The sequence below is a fragment of the Thermobia domestica genome, chromosome 2 (assembly GCF_964235325.1).
Source record: "Thermobia domestica chromosome 2, izTheDome1.hap1.1, whole genome shotgun sequence".
NCBI lineage: Eukaryota > Metazoa > Arthropoda > Insecta > Zygentoma > Lepismatidae > Thermobia > Thermobia domestica.
The window spans coordinates 69,835,972-69,857,909 of record NC_137455.1 but is presented as its reverse complement, the minus strand read 5'-3'; the positions used below and the strand labels follow the sequence as shown (position 1 = coordinate 69,857,909).

Below are 21,938 nucleotides of genomic sequence, written 5' to 3'. Positions count from 1 at the left end.
GACAGTAGTTGACGAAATAATGACAACAAAAAAGTTATATGGATAGAAAGTTATGTTAACATTTGATTCAGCAGAGAAAGGAACGGAGATATTGTAAAATATTTTGCAAGACATTATTGAATGTGTAATTTTTATAATAGTGGATATGTACTTTCTATAATTATTGAGGTCATAATGGAAGGAAAATTGTTATATTTGAATGAACAAAGGAAGGAACATAAATATTGTAAAATCCTTTTTTATATATTTTTTTTTCACTCAAGATTTCTTCATAGTTTGTTACTAAAATACTTACTAACATATCCGTATTTTATTGTCCTAACAAACCAATAGACCCCTATATATTGCCAGTAAAATAGTTTATATTGATCCTTTTGCGATAACCACAATATTTCATGTCACTCCCCCCCCCCCCCCGGTTACGAAATCATGCCTAAACAAACCAATATATGTTGCTAGTAAAATAGTTTAGAATGATCGAGCCCCTGGTGTGAGATCACAGTATTTCGTGTCACGGACCCCCTCTTTACGAAATCCTGGCTACGTGGCTGCATGCACGAATAGAACAATATATACTAAGAGCCAATATCAAGAACTGTATTAAAAGAGTAGATATAGTTATGTCAATTTATGAAGCAATCATGAAATTAGGAATATTTTGTTTGTTTAATTGTTTGCAGCCAGGAATTTAATTCTGTTAGTAAACTAGAATACTGGCGATTCGTGGGCTAAAATTATGATTTCCATTCGTACTAAGTGAGCTATTCGTTACTCGCCTTGTAAGAGGTAATGTTAATGAAAAGCATTTGAAACATGCACATTTCTGATTTAGCGATGTTGAACACGTAAGTAATATAAGAAAATGTGGGCAACAGGATGAAGTCTCCGTCGTACACATATCTAGTTTTCTTTCGCACTTTCTTGAATGCCAAATTTCGAGGTTGTTAGTTTAGTTCCAGTGTTCTAGCAATATCTGTCCACTTGTTATGTTCACCAAGGAGCTGTGTGCCCCTCTCATATCGGAACATTTCCTTCTTGGGAAATGATCAAGGGATCATAAATTATTTGTGCACCATAAACAAACAACTACTGTATGTGACGCTGTAGAAACTGCCTTCTGCACACACACACACCCTCACACATACAAAGCTTCCTTGTACTGTACGTTACGAAATACGTGGAGCAGTTTTGATTTGCGTATGAACACAGACAGGATTTCATACAGTTTTGCTAATAAAATACCGGCTGGCTTGAGACAAAAATCTTATCATCGAAGGAACATTCACAATCTTCGCTCATGGATAGCTGTATACAATTTTTATAAATACATGTCCAGAATTTTTTTGATCAAGACTATACAAACCTATTGATCTAGATATTGTCAGAGGCACTGGTGGAAATCCCTGGGGTATGAAAGGGACATGTCCTCCCCCAATCGAGGAGCTGGGGGACTGTAACCCCCAATAATCCGATTTGAAATACAATTTTTGGAGAGAAATGTGATGATTTGTGTCTGACTACCACAAAGGAAAGTAAGGTGAAATTGATGTCCCTTGCGGCATAATATACAACAGGTTCACCTCAGAAACGAGATTCATCTACCGTAATACGAATCTCATCTCCCCTCCAGAATAAGTCTCAAAGCTATGCGTCTCCCAATGCTGAGGACAACTCTGCTTCCTTGATCCTCCACAGAATTGTTTTTCAACTTTATAAATATTTTGAATATCGCTTAAAAAAAAGATTATGGGAACAGTTTTACTCGTCTCCTCCAATGTTAAAGACAGATTTGTGCCGATGATAAGAGGTGAACTAATATGTCAGAAACACAATAGCTTCTCATCCATTTGTTACTTTAGTTTAGAAATGTTGTAGAAATGAAATCAGCAGTTGTGTATTTGGTTTGAATCAAAATACTGCTTTGGAATTATTTGATATGGTACGAAGAAGACGTGTAATATAAGTATGCGTACCAACCATCAGGATTTTATTTCAGCAACACAGTATAGTCAAGCTTTATTTTATATTCATGCAAGTCCTCGTTCTTAGTCTAATGGCTACAGTACGTGCATTTGGTGCTGAAAGTCGCTCGTTCAATTACCGATGGAAGAGCGTCGAATGTACTGTTTGATTCAGATCCTCCTTTGTAGATTTCGTCTTATATAGCCTTGGCGTTAGCAATGAACATAAATACAAATCATTCTTTCAGCAATATACACTCACATAATTAGATTATTAGAAAGTTGAAGTAAGTCGTATTATTTTATTTATCAAACAGTATTTATTATTATTATTATTATTATTATTATTATTATTATTATTATTATTATTATTATTATTATTATTATTATTATTATTATTATTATCACTTTGCTTTTGGAAGAGATGAATATCATTGATTCTACTAAACAGATTTTATCATATATAACTATAATATACCAAAATTTAAGATACTAATTGTATCTCACAATGATTTTTGTATGACATTTTTTTCAGGAGTGTATGAACTGCAACAGTTTACACTAAGCACACCACCTTTATTATGGCATAGGTACGCAGAAACACTAGTTGAGTCTAGCAAAAAACTAAAATCATCTCAAGTTGTTGGCGCATTCAGTACAGAATTTGGACCTTTGAGTTGCCTGATTGCTCTTTGGTGGCATTCAAATTTGGATGAGGCACACAGAGCAAGAGAACATTTTCACAAGCATCAACCGTTACGTAAGTATTGTTTTTAGCACTATTTAAGTTCGTATTTACTCAATAAATATTTTATAAATAGCAATATTCAACCGGGTTTAACGTAAGTTAGAAACGAAGCTATCGTGCACATTCTTATGTATAGATACAATTAGTAAGAAGAGCTAAGCGGCAGGATTAGGGTAAGTAAGAACTCATCACGAGTAGAGCGGTTCCTAATTTCATTCCAGATCATTTAAAGTTGCTGAGGATTACAACCAGTGTCATCTTTAACAGCATTATGTGTTCCTGGGCAAGTCAACGTGCTTGAGTCTCTGAAACTAAATTTCACACTTACAAGGGACATCACCCAATTGTCCGGCTCTGATTTCAATGATTTTTTTTTTTTTTTTTTTGCTGATAGAGGACATGTATGTAGTATTTGTGATGATAGAAATTTTTGCCATGGTGCATGTTTTCTATTTTTCTATAATTTTTAAGAGTTGTGATCTGGTTATTAGAAATTACTGCAGAAGTCCCTTATCACCCTTTGTTAACGGAGTGTTAATGAAAGAATAACCATGTAGATACATATAAAGCCTAGGAGGAAGTCGTATGATAGGTATCACCTTGACGTATGGTTGGTATGAAATCCGCCATTTTGGATTAAGGTCAAGTTTTTTAAATGGGAATAGGGTAATATGATACACAATTTCGGGCTAAAATTTAATTAGAAAGACAATTGTGAAGTTAGTTTTAAGATACGCCCATTTGGGGAAAAGTTACAGGCATGTTAATTGTCTATACTTACTATGTGCGTAAGACCCTTACCTCCTCTTCTAACCCGCGCATTAATGATAATAAGTGAATAAAAGCTTCGGTAATGTATATATTATGCCTAGAGAGAAATGATACGGTAAGGGTATCCTTGACGACAGCCATCTTGAAATCCGCCATTTTGAATTAAAGTGAAGTTTGAAAAATGAAAACCATAGCATGTGACAGCGCATTTTAATAGCAAATTTTCCCAAAAAGCCAATGATATGCTTATTTTTGTTCTATAGTTAACCAGTATGAATTTAGGACTGCTTCTAATGTGCACCAAACGTCCATTATTCGATCTTTCAAATGACAACACTCCTAATTTTCACCGCATGTTTTAAGATTCCAACTCGCACTTTGCAATTGTTACCATGGCTCATGTTTTCCAAATTTATTACATTTTTAGAAGAGTTGCGATTTGTCAGTTCATGAATAGTGTTGGGATAAGCATCCAACAATCTTTCTGAATTTTGAAGACTTGGCTTGTAATTATTTACTTCCTATACCTGCCCTTCAAAAATTCGTTTACTGACATGAATCATCGCACAACGAAACAACTCCAATTTTACATTCAGCTAATACCGAAGACGTAGCTTGTAATGGACAGTAGATGAGACGAGAAATCAAATAAAAATTCACTTCAAAAAGGAAATCGAAATATGATTGTTGTGTAAATCAATGGTCTTTAGTTTTGCTTTATATTTATTTCTTTATTGTATATTTATTTATTTATTTACTTATTTATTTTCTATGGTAATTTTTTAGCTAGTCAGACAAAAGTCATTTGTTTTCCAGCGATTGTTGTCGATGGTTCATGTTTGTAAGATGTATAATCAGTATTGATCGGGAACTCGATTAAGTTACACCTCTTTATAAACAAGTTACCTGTTTTCATATCATGTTCATGGTACAAACAGGGTCTATGCCTCTTTGATATTTTCTATCACTGCTGCTGTTCCTTTAAAGTTGTATTTATTAAAAATATGTTATTGTTTGTCGTTTGCGCAACATATAGGATAATTTCCTGATAATTTTGTGTTCGTATAACACCAATTTGTAATAATTTCATTTCTATTTCTTTACGTCACATAGGTCCATAGATTACTCATGTATTCTGGTTTAAATTACATTACAAGTCTTCAAAATTCAGAAAGATTGTTGGATGCTTATCCCAACACTATTCACGAACTGACAAATCGCAACTCTTAAAAATGTAATAAATTTGGAAAACATGAGTCATGGCAACAATTGCAATGTGCCAGTTGGAATCTTAAAACATGCGGTAAAAATTAGGAGTGTTGCCAATTTGAAAGATCGAATAATGGACGTTTGGTGCACATTAGAAGCAGTCCTAAATTCATACTGGTTAACTATAGAACAAAAATAAGCATACCATTGGCTTTTTGGGAAAATTTGCTATTAAAATGCGGTGTCACATGCTATGGTTTTCATTTTTCAAACTTCACTTTAATTCAAAATGGCGGATTTCAAGATGGCTGTCGTCAAGGATACCCTTACCGTATCACTTCTCTCTAGGAATAATATATATTACCGAAGCTTTTATATCCACTTATTATCATTAATGCGCGGGTTAGAAGAGGAGGTAAGGGTCTTACGCACATAGTAAGTATAAACAATTAATATGCCTGTAACTTTTCCCCAAATGGGCGTATCTTAAAACTAATTTTACCATTGTCTTTCTAATTAAATTCTAGCCCGAAATTATGTATCATATTACCCTATTCCCATTTTAAAAACTTGACCTTAATTCAAAATGGCGGATTTCATACCTACCATACGTCAAGGTCATACCTACCATACGACTTTCCCCTAGGCTTTATATGTATTCACATGGTTATTCTTTCATTAACACTTCGTTAACAAAGGGTAATAAGGGACTTCTGCAGTAATTCCTAATAACCAGATCACAACTCTTAAAAATTATAGAAAAATAGAAAACATGCGCCATGGCAAAAATTTCTGTCATAAGAAATACTACATACATGTCCTCTATCAGCTTAAAAAAAACAACATTGAAATCGGACAATTGGATGATGTCTTTTGTTAGCACATTGCTATGTATATGGAGGATTAGACTGTATGGTTCAGAGACTTGGACGTTACAGAAGTTAAAGAAGAAATATTTAGAGAGCTTCGAAATGTGATGTTGGAGGAAAATGGAAGAGATAAAATGGACAGAGGCAATAACAAACGAAGATGTTTTAGAACGGATAGGAAAGAAGAGGGCACTCCTAGCCAGTATCATTCGTAGGAAGGCAAATTGTATTGGACACATCTTGCGAAGAAATTGTCTTCTTTATACTGCCATAGAAGGAAAGATGAAGGAAAGCGAGGAATAGGAAGAAAAAGAACACAACTGATTGATGGTTTGAAAAATAGAAGAAAGTATCGGGAGTTAAAAGAGGAAACTGAAGATCAAGAAATATGGGAGACACATTTCCAGGCCCAAATCTAAAATCTAAAAACAACAACAACAACAAACAAACAAACAAACAAACAGGACCTGGGAATTTTCTCTCCCTTCAGAGAATTGTTTTATATTTTGATAAGGTCTCTTCTTCGTAACTGAATCAGTAAGTCTCAGATGTGGACTAAAACAGGCAGGGACAGAATGTCTTCTATGCCTGTTTCACTACGAGGTGGAAGCACTTAGGACACCACCACCTTTCTCAGTCACTAAAAGCAACATGGGAAGAAAATAATAATACATATTATATATGTAATTCTGTTGGGGGGAGGGGGGTCGAACACGTGACCATCTGGCCTATCAGTAACATCAGCTCTGACTACATGTTAGTGAATTTTCTCAATATTCTATTATTTCCACCATGTTCTTATTATAAAAATTCTTCCATAATAATTTTCTTTCATTAATCGTTCATCCCCTTTAACTTAAAGGATATAATCGAGTCACTTAAACTAAAGATGTCCTGTTATGTTACATTGAAAGCAAAATTAGTCGAGAGCAGATGTCATAATTTTATCCCTTCGACATGAGATATAGTTTTTTTTTTCTGAAAAGAATATCCAAGTTGTTAATATAAAGACATTCTAATTAGGTAACAAGTACGTACAAGGATAACGGCAGGGCCGCGGTGGCTTACTGGTAGAGCGTTCACCTCTGGTGCTAGGGGTCCCGGGTTCGATCCCAGCCCCCGCCAAGTGAACTTTGTGGTGGACAAACACCGTGTGCGTGGGTTTTCTCGGGGTTCCCCCGTTTCCTCCCACTTTCTTCATTCCACCATTTCATTCATTACTCATCATCACCGTCTCCTTTAGCCTAACCGGCATAACCGTGGGACGTAAAACTCAAAGATTTCATTTCATTTCATTTCAAGGATAACGGCACCTTAATTATAATTGAGCATGTTATCTGTTGACAATAATTTTCAGTTTCTGCTACGTTAAAAGTTTGCACGCGCAAATGAACTAAAATGTTTGATGAATTTACATGTAATGTAATATACCTTGAGAATTACTTGATAATATCTCTCTTTGAAGTGCCACTTCTCTGAAGTGAAACTGAGTAATGTAAACTATTCTCGAGAGACTTTTGAACACAGTAAATGTCAATTTAAAATAATGATGTCTCAGGGTGTGTTGGAGGAGACAGGTATATGTAAATATGCTTGCGCCAGTCTCCATTCACATGCACTAAGCTATCGAGTTTCACATGGCAACTAGGCAAGCTTGCAAACTATACAAGTTTCTGATTTTCTCATAATGGAACAGTCATTTAAGACTATGTTAGAAATGAATTGAAGGGTTGTGAGATCTGAAGAAATTTGGAAGAGTTCTCACCTAGAGATGTAATGATTGAGACTAACGGCTCAATCTGTGACGTACGGAATAGTCTTGCTTAAAAAACATAAGCAGTATCAATTCTTGTTCAGTTCAAAAAGTATAATGTGTTCCTGTAACATATCAAAGCGTATCGTTCCCCATTCCAAGCTGCGTTAATGAAGATGCAATATTACGGTCAATTAGCTTTAATTTTTTACAGGGTGCACCGCACCATTCACTCTCCAGCACTTCAAATCTAGCAGCCAATGGAAATTTGTTTTAATCCAGTAATGCATATGTTAACTTTTAATTTGTTCTTTGAGACGACGTAATAATAAGTCTTGTCGGAAAAGCGAATATCAATGTCAAAATATGTTGTACCAAGTTGACATTGTAGTCATTCGTAGAATTGAACGTGTCACACAGAGAAAAATCCGTTCTCCGGGCAGCGGTATATTGTACAAATATACGGTATCCTCTTGCTTACTGTAGAAATCAGTACGGAGCATACGCTATCCGTATGCTACGTAGGCACTGCCCTTAGATGTTACATCATGCCGTTCCAGGATATCTGACTTCTAACAGTTTTCCGTATATCACATGCATAATACTTATGTTACCTTCGTCAGCTATATATTATATACGTCCATTTGTATGTGAGATCCTGACCGCCTACATTGTTTCATACGGAAAGTACATATAGATGGAACACTTATACAGGAAGTATTATAAAACATGCGTTTTCAGTTACACGTCTGCTGTACGTTAAGTCCAAAAACTACAGGAATTACGCATGTAGCCTATCTTTTTAAGTACGCCATTTACACCTTTTTTTTTTTTTTTTTTTCAGTGCGGTCATAATAATCTCTGATAGGCCCTCCATTAACTCTGTTTCATAGGAATATGATTTAATGGTTTGGCGAATCATACCAGAGATAACTCCAGAAAAGCACCGTATATTTAAACAGTGATGTGCAGAAGTTGTACAGATCGCATTAATATACCTAGGTAAAAGTACTATATAGTAGTGTGTAATGTAATGTTACCATTAGGAAGACCTAGGCGCAGATGGGAGGACAATGTTAAGATGGATCTCGCAAAGATATGAATACAAAGTAGAAATTGGATCCAATTAGCTAAGGATAGATGTCAGTGGAGAGCTTTTGTGAACGCGGCATTGAACCTTCGGGTTCCATAGGCCATAGTGTTAGTTAGTTTAGTAATGTAATGTTGGGAATTTTGAGAAATAATTTCATGTCGATTAAATACTTCTTTATTCTTTAAACTAGCTTAAAAAACTTCGTTACTCCATAATTTAATTGATTTTTCATTATAAGTTATTTCCGATTTTTTTTAAAAAATTTAGATGGTGGAAAACTCCTCCTTTAAATGGAAATTTTGTGTAACGCTCTGACCTATTTTCCTTTACTTTTAATCAGGAGTTTATATACCAAGTTTCATCTTTCTAACCAGTCAGGGTCGTAAGAAACTAAATGTTTCGTAAATATTGTGACGATTTCGCTTCCCCTTAGGATACGCACTTTAATTAAAGTAACATAATAAAATTTTAAGTTAGACCATGGTCCACTTATGTATCACAAATCATCAAAGTCGTCGTAGGAGTCTAGAAAGTCGGCACCAAGTATCGCGGTTTTTATTTTTACATACGAGATAGACACTTATTAGACCTAAAGGGGAGATATATTCATATATACTATATATGAAACATTACAAAATAATTTGTGAAAATATATATATATCTTCACTTATTTTTTCGATTATACTGGATAAATTGTATTAGTCGATTAGAAGCGAAAGCCAAAGCTGTCTTTCTTCCCGAAAATACAAATACGGTCAAAACAGAAACAACAGGCCGTCTACTAAATTTTTAAAATGCATGTTATTGCACATGGTTGCATTATTCCTTTTGGTGGGTATTTATGAACTATTGTGCGAAGCAGCCGAATAGACGTTCGACCTTTACTGCTGCTCTCACGTGGACCAACCCGCTTACATTTATGTTGGCAACGGTGTGATGCGGGAGACTGATTCTCAAGACATTCTGCTTTATGTTGTTAGTAAGACTAGAATCTCCTTTACATGTTCAAATATCTGTCCGCTAAAAGCAAACTTCTTGCTGGAGATTTAGCAATAGTGCATCTTAAGCCCAGTGATTCTCTTCAAACATAAATTAGGCAACCACGTAGTTTAGTTTAGTTACCTTGTTGACTCATTGTCAATACAGGATTATTCAAAAAAGACTGGTGCAAAACTAACGCGTATTTATTTTGTGCTGAAACGTACAAGAGCAAAATTTGGCGGAAAGAAGAAAGGAAGGTTGTAAATATGTAGTCTGTGTTTGTAGATTGCACGAAAGCCACCAGAGGTACTAGTTGTTGTGTAAACAGTTAACATTGCAAATGGCAACCACGAAGGTAATGTGTTCGTATTGTATGATGGAATTTGTACTAACAGGCTCTGTCGTAACAGTGCATAGATATTTTCATTTTAAAAATTCAAGAAACAAATACCAGGCACGTAGCCAGGGGGGTTCAGGGGATCCGGACCCACTTCGAAACCAGAAACGAAAATAAAATAAAAAAGGAGAAACAAAAAGAAACAAGTTGTCGGGATGTGCCTTTCTCATAGTTTCCTTTCTTCTCCAGCCTTACGAGGAATGCATTAGCCGAATTACTTGAAACACATAGTGTCGGATGAGCGGAATATCCTGGAAAAGTCAGGAAATTTGAAGTTTCGAGAAAAGTTACGGAATTCTCAGAAATTTCTGCTACTAGTCAGGAAAATTTCAAGCTTTCGAAAATATAGTGCCGTTCTGTAATAGTGTGGACATTTTTTATCATAATTTTTCGTCATCGCTTCTCTGCAGTATCAAACGTTATTTCAGAAACAATTTTCGACTGCTCCTTTTAATTTCTCATTTGGAACAGACAGTAGTCTGCAGAATAGTGAAAACAAAAAGTTGTGTGGAAAGAAAGTTATGTTAACATTTGATTCAGCAGAGAGAGGAACGCAGATATTGTAAAATATTTGTACTTTTTTTTTTTAATAGTGGATATGTACTTTTTATAATAGTTGAGGTCATAATGAAAGGAAAATTGAACAGAGGAAAGAACGCAGATATTGTAAAATCTTTTTCAGTACTTTTTATATTCTTATACTCTAGATTTCTTCATAGTTTGTAATTAAAATACTTACTAACATATCCTAATTTTATTGTCCTGTCAAACCACTATATGTTGCCAGCAAAATAGTTTAGATTGATCTACATCTTGGTGTGATAACCACAGTATTTCATGTCACGCCCCCCATTACGAAATCCTGGCTAAACGAACCAATATATGTTGCCTGTAAAATAGTTTAGAATGATCGAGCCCCTAGTGTGACAATTACAGTATTTCATGTCATGGAAACCTGCCTGCAAGTACCACATAGGAACTACATTTCACGCTATATACAGAAGTTTAAATTCACTGGGTGTTTGTGTTCCATGAAAAGTTTTGATCGACCAGAAACATCAAGAACAATAGTGGACAGTATCTGTATTCCATTAGAACGAAGTCCAAGAAAAGCAACAATCTGAGCTAGTAGAGAACTGAATGTGCCACAAACTATGGTATGGTGTATTGCCACTGTGTGCCACAAACCACATAATCTGGAAGATTTGAAGAAATGCGTATCTAGTGGAGTAGGGCAGATAACGGAGGATACATTCGGACGCATCTGTTAAGAACTAGATGCCTATTTTGTGTTACCCTTCTGTATCCAACGCTTGTAACATTTACTAAAACTTAAAACTTTGTTTTCTTCTTTCTCATTAATTTTGCTTTTGTATGTCATTTCAATACAAGATAAATACGCTTTAATTTTGTACCATTCCTTTTGAATAACTCTGTACAGAGACACCCGAGCCAGAGAGGACATTACCTTACATTTATGTCGCATTACCAAGAACATTTTTATTAAATGATTGCATAGTCACTCACGGGATTATTCAAATAGAATGGAAACGGAGTAATACAACACCAGATTTAACCCAGTAAATGCTCAAAACAAGTGACACGTTCACATCATCAGTTTGTGTTGTTGAGGAGCTACAGCAACTGAGACATCTATTCAGGAACTGCTTTAATATGTAATTGAATGCATAATTCAAAACAGAAAAGCAGCTATGTTGTAGAACACTTAACTGTCACTCCAAATATTGCTATATATTTTTAGTATTACTTATAAATAGATGTGTACATAAAATTTTCAAAACAATAATAATTATGTTCAGTTTTTAGACTTAAAAAGTATGCTACGCATAAGTGTCGGAAGTCTTATAGACCAGCTTTGTAGTCCGTCCGTCCATCCGTCTTTCGACAGATATCAGAGAAAAAACGGTAGGAGGTGTCGAGATGCGGCTTTTATAAAACGATTCAGCGTCCCAATAATAGGTTCCAGCTCCTTCGTTAACCCTATTCAAACCGGAAGTGGTTCAAATTAGACACTTCTAGTTTCAATGTTTCAACGCCATAGAATGAAAACAAGAACAGTTAGCGAGAAACGGTTTTCTGCAAACGATTCACCGTCTCGAGGAAACGTAACATGACTATCGTGAGAAGTCTACCAAAACCGGAAGTGGTATAAATTTACTATTACTTCCGGTTTCAATACTGATTTCCACAGAACAAAAAACGGTAATACGTATCGAAATGCGGCTTTCTGCAATCGAGCCATTGTTCCAAGAATAGGTTCCATCTCGTCCGTCAACCCTGCACTCAAACCGGAAGCGATTCAAATTAGTCATCTCCGGTTTCAACATTTGTTTCCATAGAACAAAACTGGTATTAGCGGTAAATGGTATTCTTCCTTTAATCGATTCATTGTTTCGAGAAAAACATATCATCACAACCCACAACACTTGTTTTGAAATTTACTACTACTCTGGTTTAAATACTGATTTTCATAGAGCAAAAATTGTGAGAACCGATTTTTTGCTACTGGCGCAGCGTCCCAAGAATAGGTTCCATCTCCTCCGGCAATCCTCTATTAAACCGGAAGGGGTTCAATTTAATCATTTCCGGTTTCAACTTTCATCACCATAGAATTAAATGATATTTGATAGCGAAAAATTGGTTTAGTCCAAACAATTCAGGTCTCAAGAAAACATATCATTACAACTCCCAACATTCTACTAAAATCTAAAGTGATTTTAATTTACTATTACTTTCGGTTTGAATACTGATTTCCGTAGAGCAAACATGATAAGAGATATCAAGGTGTGTTTCTCTGTAATTGATTCAGCTTCTCAAGAATAGGTTCCAACGTCTCAATTAACCCTGTATTTAAACTGGAAGTGGTTCAAATTAACGTTTTACGGTTTCGACATTTATCGCCATAGAACAAAAATGGTAATATATACCCTATAGCGACAAACGGTTTTCTGGAATCTATTGAGGGTGTCAAAAGATCATACCATCACAACTGGGAACAATCTACCAAGAATGGAAGTGGTTAAAATTTACTACTTACTTCTGGTTTCAATACTGATTTTCGTAGAGGAAATATGGTGAGAGACATCAAGATACAGCTTTTTGCAATTGATTCAGCTTCCCAAGAGTGGGTTCTATTTCCTCCCTTAACCATCTATTCAATCTGGAACTGGTTCAAATTAACGATTTCCAGTTTCAACTTTTATCACCATAGAACAAAAAATATTAAGGAACATATCGAGTAATGGCTTTTGGATGTAAATTCAGGTTCCGAGGAACCGATTCTATCTTTGATATTATTGATCTATTGTAACCAGTATTAATAGGTGTACTAATTCAAATTTGAGTATTTGAATTCCCATAATTTGGAAATCTAGTGTAAGTTCACACCGTGAAACGAAGCTCACTTGGTTTCAAAATATTATTACATTGTATAAAGGTCACATGAGCCTAGACACATGTTTCTTTGAAACCTCGCTAAAGGCAATTTCCTGCCAAACCACTGGGTATTGACAACAAAAGCAAGATAAACATGGCAGTAAACAAGTATAATTGCCCTTCATTCCGCATTCTGCCACTCAAAGATTAATTTATCTGTTACCCTTTAAGTACAGAACATGTGGGAACTGGAATTCTTGTGTGAAAAGAGCAAATCCCCGCGATACGTGTATATATAAACCCTATAGGCTACATGGAACTGCATCTCCCCGCTGCCTTTTAACTAAACCGCCCTCTACTAAAGATTTCTGACGTAACAGCCATTAGGGGGGAAACCTCAGGGGAAACAAATGCGTATGGTTGTGGTAGAGAATCTTGTTGGAAGTTGTTGGTGTATTCACGAAACCCAAGTTGTTCGTTAGTGTGGTTTAGGCTAAAACGAAGTTGTTCCGTATCACGATGACCGCATGGGTTTAAAATTTTTACATCACTTGAGTGTCATGTGACGTAATCGCTTTGGCTGGAATGTGGAAGGTCTTTTTTTCTTCTTCTCTTTTCTGATCCCTTGCCATCAGATGGTAAAATGTGTTAACTCGAAAAGGGAGTTGTCTACAGAGAACATTTTCATTTGCAGACGCTTAATTTCCCTCGGTGAAAACATACTGTACTTCAAGAAATTCTAAATCACTAAGATTGTGGAAAGAAATATTACGTATAACAGAGGTACCCACAATAAGAATTATTCCTGACGCAAAGTAGGGGGAGATAAAAATAATGAGAAACTGAACATATTGAATAAATAGTGTGTAATTTATGCAAAAATTTTGTAATTTAAATCAGGGCTGAACCAGGGTTGGGGGTTCTTTTAGGTTATTGGAAGTCAGACCCTTTGAATAATTTTGAAAGCAGGTAATACTTCCTTTAAGAAACACGTCAGGTGAATAACAATGGCGTATCGTCCAAAAGCAATCATTTATATATGAAAAAATTAAACCTTAGTTACTTCAATTTTATATGTAGACAAAACTACTTTCTAAATTTACATTAGAGGACACGATGGTTCAGTATTAGAGCCCTTATCTCTGGTGCGTGAAATCGCTGGTTCGATCCCGGCAAAGTAAATTAGTGATGGACAACATCGTGGTTTTTCTCGGGGTACTCGTTTCCTCCCAGTTTTTCATTCCACCAATTTTTTCATCATCGTTCAATTGCCTTAATCAACATGTTCCTAGCCTAAAGGGTTACGTGAAACGTTAAACTAAAAGATTTCATTTTATTTAAATTTGCATTACTTTCTTTATCGCAATAGCTCTATATCAATATGTACAGTATATTCGCACAATGTTGAATAAAGACATTTCTTCTTCCAGAGGAAGCTTTTAAAAATACAGAGGGTAGTTTTAATATGTTATATAGATATAATATTGTAAAACTCTTTCAGGTAGAGCAAATTACTGTACACGGGAATTTGGACTTTTCCATCACCTTTTATTATAAAAGATCTTAAATACAAAATGTATACAATAAGTAGTTCCTCTAATATATTAGGGTAAGATAATGAAAGGAACCCAATGACCAAGCGTCTTAGGGCTTTTATAGGTAAGGTTTTCTCTCGCTGACCAGGCGTCGTAAGAGGGATTACTGCGATTTGGTGTCTCTCTCGGTGACCGGGCGTCGTGAGAGAGGAAAGGAAAGGAACCCAATGACCGTGCGTCTTAGAGCTTAAGGATAGGTATCTCTTGGTGACCAAGCGTCCTGAGAGGGTAAGGTAAACCCAATGGCCGGGCGCCTTAGGGTTTTAGGTGGTTTGATCAACCTGGATAGATTGATGCTTGTTGATGCGTGCTCCTCTCTTTTATCCTGGAGTGTCGGCTATCCTCGGTGATCTTCGTCATGCCGACTGCTGGCGAATGTGAGCGACTCCTCTTCGGGTCCGTCGTCTTCGTTGTTTTTTATGTTTACTATTGGCACGTGTAGTACACACATTGTTATCGCATATTATGGAGACATGCGGAACCTTACAATATATATGCGTAGTTTTCTCAGGCCCGCACAGCGACATTATTCCTGAATTTAATATTGCTGTTCAATGTTTAAATGTCCACATTTATTTTTTCATACAGAATCATCATTACTTAATGAAAACTTCGATCTAACATCTAGTAAATTATCCTCTGATGATTTTCGGTTGTTTGATTCTAAAAAATGAGATATTTTCTAGTTTCCCTTGGAAAAGAAGTATGCATTCGGTACTAGATCACATAATGATATACAGTTTTTGCAATAAAGAAACAAGAAACAATATCACGTGTACACCACGCAAAAAAGTTTCATTTCTTTGGCATGATATTTTCTCAATGTTGAAACTCGAAGTGATTGTCAATTTCTACTATTTCTGATTTTAGTACCGATATTAGAGTAGAGATGAAATATATTCTTGGGACGCTTGGTTGATTGCAGAAAATTGCTTCTCGCCATGTATCAGTTTTTATTCTATAGCGAGGGGGTATGGTGGCTCAGTCGTAGAACGCTTACCTCTGGTGCATGGGATCCCTGGTTCGATACCCGGCGAAGTAACTTTGTGGTAAGCAACGTTTTCTCCTTGAGTTTTCTCGGTGTACCCCCTTTTCCTCCCACCTTCTCATTCCTCCGATTCTTCTTGCCTTAAACACCCATCTTCCTTATCCTAAAGAACATAATATTGATGACTTTAAACTGAAATATTTTATTTCATTTTTACGCTATAGCGATGAACATAAAACCAGAAGAGGTTGATTTCTGTTATTTCTGGTTTGGGTACAGCGCTAAGAGAGAAGATGCTACTACCTATTCTTAGGACGCTAAAGCGATTCCAGGACACCAGTTCTCGTTATCTATTATTTTTGCTTTATGTAGGTCAATTGAAATTTAAAATTGTAGTGGCCTTCCATGACTTCCGGTTTTTAGTAGAGTGGGAATTGAAATGAAATATAATTATTCTTGGGACGCTTAAACGATTGCAGAAAATTATCGTTTTAACTAGGCCAACATAAAAAGCAGGAAAAAATCGCACAGACTACGCTAAACTCGTTTATTAAACTTTTGTACATTATTGTATTTTCAGTTCATTACTCTTTCAAAATGACTTACAAAGGATGGTGAAAGGAAACTTTGGATATGTTTACCTGTAAACAAAAAACAAAACAAAAAAAAAAAGCTTTAATTCTGTCTTTGAATTTATTTCCACGTACCGAAGTCAACTATCTTGCACAACGCCACCGTGTAAGTTCATACATTGACAAATATGATGATGGAAGTATATTTCTGTAGATGCACTATCCAGGCCCGTAGCCAGCCCCAAAATTTAGGGGTGTCCCGGTAGAAGTAAGGGGGGCCCGACCCAATCATATTATACTTCATCACCATATTATAGTTCATTTGCAAGCCTACCATGAAATTTTATGGGGGCAGCCAAAATTTAGGGGGAGCCGACCCCCTCTTGCCCCCCCCCCATCGTGGATACGGGCCTGCACGTATCTACTATTTTCACCACGAGTACAGTAAGTGCATGACCTCAGAGTTAGTCGAAGAACAAAACGACTTGGATTCCCCAAGTCGTGGCATTGCGACGTTATAACGTACTACAGTAAGAGAAGGATTTTGTATCCAATCTCGAATCCGACCTGTGCATTACAGTTACAGTTAGGACATTTCTACAGAGATGAATAAACATAAATTACACGGATTAAAAATAATTCTCCGAAACTCAATTCTTTCCATTTTACCATAAACAGAATGTTGTTGAATATTGGTGTAGAAATTATAGACATAGATTTCTAATAAAACGTTGGTTATTGCTATGACTACAATACCTCTCGCACATTTCTCTAAACTATGTTAATCACAGATAACTTATAGCATAGCAGCAAGAATTGATTTCTATCACTTCCGGTTTGAATATCATCTAAATCAACGACCTCGTGGGCCTTATGCAGAGTCGTTTTGATGCGTGATTAGTGCCATACTAATGCGTTCAACTAACATAAGTTTCCTGCAGTAGTCAGGCATTTAGTATGACGCTAATCATACATCAAAACGACTCTGAATAAGGCGGTGTATGTCTTGATCAAAATTCATTGTGATCCATCAAGTAGTTTTTGAGATTCTCTTGTCTCATACACATGGATAAACATAGTATTACCTTGTAAAAGAGTTCCAACAAGTAAAGTTCCTTATTATTAAAATGTGAAATCACTATTAAGCTGCTAACCGGCCATCCAATACGCTCCTGCTCTAATATTTTAGTTTTGACCTAAAAATTACCTATTTAATATTGTCCATCAATCATAGTCATCGTCTTCTCTTCTGTCTGTTCCTTTTCGCTATACCTTCATTTTCTAAAATATATATATATATATATATTTTCATCATAGCTAATGCTATAATCAGTTTCTTTTCGTCTTTCTAACTATTTTCAGTATTGCTCTTTGCTCCAGTTTAACCAATATCATTGAATGGATTTTGCATTCTATCCAGCTTTTCCCATTCTTCTTACCGTTCATAATTCAAACGCTTAGAGTAATTGTTTATCGATATTCCATAATGTCCAAATATTCACTACAATTCTTCATGTTAATCAGTTCGGGTTCCATGTTAATCTGTAGGTTCCGTCTCATATAGCCTCGCTGCTGAAAGAGACGTTAAACTCACAATCAACTCTTCACTCGAAACATTTTATTGGTCTTTTCTGTCACTCTTTATTTAACAACTCACAAAATACGAAACTCCCCCTTCTTCCTAAAGGTTTCTACCGTTATTCTTCTATCCTTCTTTATGTTTTCCGTTCACATTCAGATCCTAAGTAATGGTGCTGCTAACCCTACCGAGAACTATCAATAGGAAATAAGTCAGGTTCTAGTCAATATAATATAATTACGCTAACTCGATTCCTGATATTTCTACATTCCATACAACTAAATAATTACTTCTTTTTCAACCGCTAAATGATTTCTGGAGGTCAAGAAGAACATTATCTGTGAAATAATGTTCTGGTTTATTAATAGCTAAACTGTAATAATTTTTAAAATTGCCTGTACGATCCAAACAGTGTAGTTACATTTTATTTACTGTATTATCGTAATTACCGTGTATATTTATGCCTATGAATGTCCACATGATTTTTCTGCTCTGTTCAGAGTTTTATTACGGTTGTCCCTTTTTCCTATTTCTGGAATTGTTGACGAATTTGATGACAGATTTTGTTCTTTTCGTGGAAATTTCAATTCACCCCCATTTCTCATAGAACTTTCATTAGAGTAATATGCATTAGAATATTATGAGTTTATGAATAACACATACTTTATTATGTAAAACTTGACATTTTCAGTAATTCGCCACCCTCTCAATGCACATTAGGTCAAGTTTGTATGACTCTACCAGAAGTAGAAAAAGGAAATGTTATTCATTTTCACTAGAAGGTCAAGCATACAAATTGAATATACGGAAGTAGAAAAGTTAAATATCTACTACATATTTTTTTGGGCAGAAAATATCCATGAATAAAAGATATTAAAGAATATATTTACACGCGCATTTAGCTAGCCTGTAAAGCACATTTTGAAGTAGTGGTTTTACCAATATATAGTATTGGAAAGAAAAATGTCCATATCATTAACGTATAAATAAGTATTCTACTTGTTTTAATATATAAATTGGGGACCTGGACAGTAGCAATTTGACATTCACGATCTTCAGACTACACCACTGAGTATGGAGAGATATATTCTAGCGTTCCCAACGAAGATTGGAAGAGAATTACGCGTGTAAGAAAGATGGAAAGAATGATAGATATTGACAGGAAAACACAGACACAGAAACGTAATCCTTGACTGATGGTCAGTGCGCAAAATCAATCCTTGAGTGGATATGAGAAGACAGGAAGCGACCTCAAACAAACTGGCTTGGAGAAAATTAAGAACCACTGTGGGGTACCATGGACAAGAATTACTTATGACAGTTGTAAGCAGGGATAAAAGTGGATCTGAAAAGGTGGAGGACGGTAGGTAGCGGCACGCCGTTCCCCCTGCCTATCTTTGCCCATTGTAATGTTTTAGGAACTGGGGGACGACGTACGTATTTTGTCGAGGTGGGGTGACGACGTCCACCTGTTCCCCCACACTTTTATCCCTGGTTGTAATGATAATGGAGAAACTTTACTCATAGCATTTGATTGACAAAAGAATAGTGATTGACGGAAACAAACATGTGAAAATTCTGCAAGCCATCCATACACTACATCCACCGTTTTAGCGTCTCTAGTTAAACAAGTACCGCCTTATGCAGAGTCGTTTTGACGTATTGATTAGCATCATACTAAAGGACTCACCAGTGCAGGAAATATTTGTTAATCAAACTCGTTAGTATCACACTAATCATGCGTCATTACGACTCTGCATAACGCCGGTAAAGTTTATCTTATGTATCCTTCGGAATTATTACATGTTTCTAATAAAATATTAACAAGAATATTTCAATATGTTTATTTAATGCTGTAGTTACATACTTGTGTGTTTTACTTCTATTACATTTTATAAATTATTTCTATATTTTACAGCTTTCTGGAAAGATGTAACAACGTCCACTAGTAAGGCGCTTATCCCTGCTTCATTCTCACCACTACAATAATAAAACATCAAGCCTCTAGTTTTCATTTTATAGTAAACTTCTTTGTAAAATAATGTTTCATTTTTGTAAAAGAAACTCGTTTTATTTTTAACTATTGTGTTTTTATTTATATTATTATTATTTCACCCTTTGTTCCATGTGTGATATAAGGTTTTAATATATGCCAGGAACGAAGGATCACGAAGATTCAGAAATGCATAGCTACTCTGTTTTTATTGTTTCCACGTTTAGCTTTGTGAGCTGTCTTTCGTGAATTATGTACTGAACATCGTCCTCCGTCAGTAGTGTGCGAAGTTGAAAACTTGACAACATCGACGGTATGCTTTCCATGGGATTGCTTAGCGCTCAATATAATATACAGAACATCAATACCACCAATATTGCTTCCGACTAATCCATATAATTTTAGCCCTTTCAGTCTCATTTTGATCTAAGTTTAATATTTCTCAACAACACGGAAAGTGCTTATAGGGTTATTGTGAAGAAGAGCACACACAAACATACGAGCAGCAGTAAAAAAGTTCCCGAAATGTTGTAGTTCTGGCATTTGTCATACGATCACAATAAATCTTGGGCAATACCGTCTCTAGGTTTCCTAATTATGAATTTAACAAGTGTGAATACGTCATAACAGGCAGTGTACGAGCAGTGCCGGATTTACGTATAAGCTAAACAAGCTATAGCTTAGGACCCCACTCTCTTGGAGGCCCCAAAAATTAAAGAAAACAACTGGTTGTATATCTTCAAAATATAAGAAAAATAATAAATAAAATAAAATCTATATAAATAGCGACAGCGCTTCGTGTTGTGTAGACTCATATGACGTAAGTGATGGGGTTCGTTCTGCTAGCCTGCTTTCTAAAAATCACTGGTTTCTTCACTTCTGTATAGTGTGCCTACGTTCATCTTGATACTTAAAGGGCCCCATTACCTTCAATAGCTTAGGGACCCACCAAACCTAAATCCGACTCTGTGTACGAGTAGTGTAACTGAACGCAGGAGTGTGCGATGATCAGTTACCAGTTGACACAATTTCATAGATCGAGCAACACGGAAACATCAAGTTCATGTGCAAATGGGAAAAAAATCAGACTCAGAGAGTTTGAAAGCCTTAAAAACAGTTTATCACCATCGGATGTTTCGTTCTTCCCAAAGCTAGAGTTGTACCTTTTCCGTTTTGCCAACGTAGAAGAGATCAAAACTAACGCAACGGCTGAACTTTGGAAGATACCGTCGGTGTTTTCAGCAATGGCAGGACCGAGGGAACAAATGTGTTTGTGTGTGTGTGTTCCGAAGGTGTCAACTTTGAAGGCGTGGTAATAACGAGTTAAAACAAAATTTCTGGAACGTTTTGACTGCATCTCGTAAATGTATATCTGTGTAGAACCTATGAGACCAGACAACAGTGTCTGTTCACTCTACCCTCGCAACTTGTGCTGATCTGTGGCAGTCACGTGAAGTAAGAATAGTATAAAAGTTGATTGTCAATCTTAGCTTGAAAATGACGATCATACAAAACTAAAAGAAAATAGAAATATGCAAAATATTCGGGAAGTCTCTTCTCATCTCTCAAAACAGAATATGAGATTTAATTTTTGAGAGATGAGATTTAAATTATTTTGGGAGACAAGTTCTAACTGTGGTCTCGCAGAATTTTAAATTCATGACCTAATTGACTTTATGGAGTTATGTAAGCATGTTATTCTGTACTACGGAGTTACGTAAATGAAATTATGGAGTACGAAAGTATATATATTACATCTAATCATACAAACAACGTTCAACTCATAGTAAACTCAGGAACCACACTCTTTCCTTGCTAAGAAGTAACGATTACTCTTAATTCCTTAAATATAAGCATTTTCTTCAGTGAAACACTACTTGCTTTCGAGCGATTATAGGATAGAAGTGATGGGAGATCGCGAAAAAAAAAATGAATTGGATAATTCTATGGATTTACACATTTCATAGCTCCTACATGCCAAAAAAGTTGTTTTTGAATATATCTGTCTGTTCGTTTCGATGTATGCACACCAG

General features: G+C 35.7%; 1 protein-coding gene across 2 annotated transcripts in view; it reads left to right on the top strand.

Annotated features, from left to right (window-relative positions):
- Nucleotides 1-19,988, top strand: part of LOC145672614 (protein NipSnap homolog 3A-like) — a 60,333-nt gene extending 40,345 nt beyond the window's left edge. For both annotated transcript variants that reach the window (XM_081741779.1, XM_081741775.1), the window contains exons 4-5: nt 2,497-2,721; nt 19,831-19,988. In XM_081741779.1, coding sequence (XP_081597905.1) covers nt 2,497-2,721; nt 19,831-19,901 — 296 coding nt within the window. In that variant the 3' untranslated portion in view covers nt 19,902-19,988. The remainder of the gene's footprint in view (nt 1-2,496; nt 2,722-19,830) is intronic.
- The last annotated feature ends 1,950 nt before the right edge of the window (nt 19,989-21,938 follow it).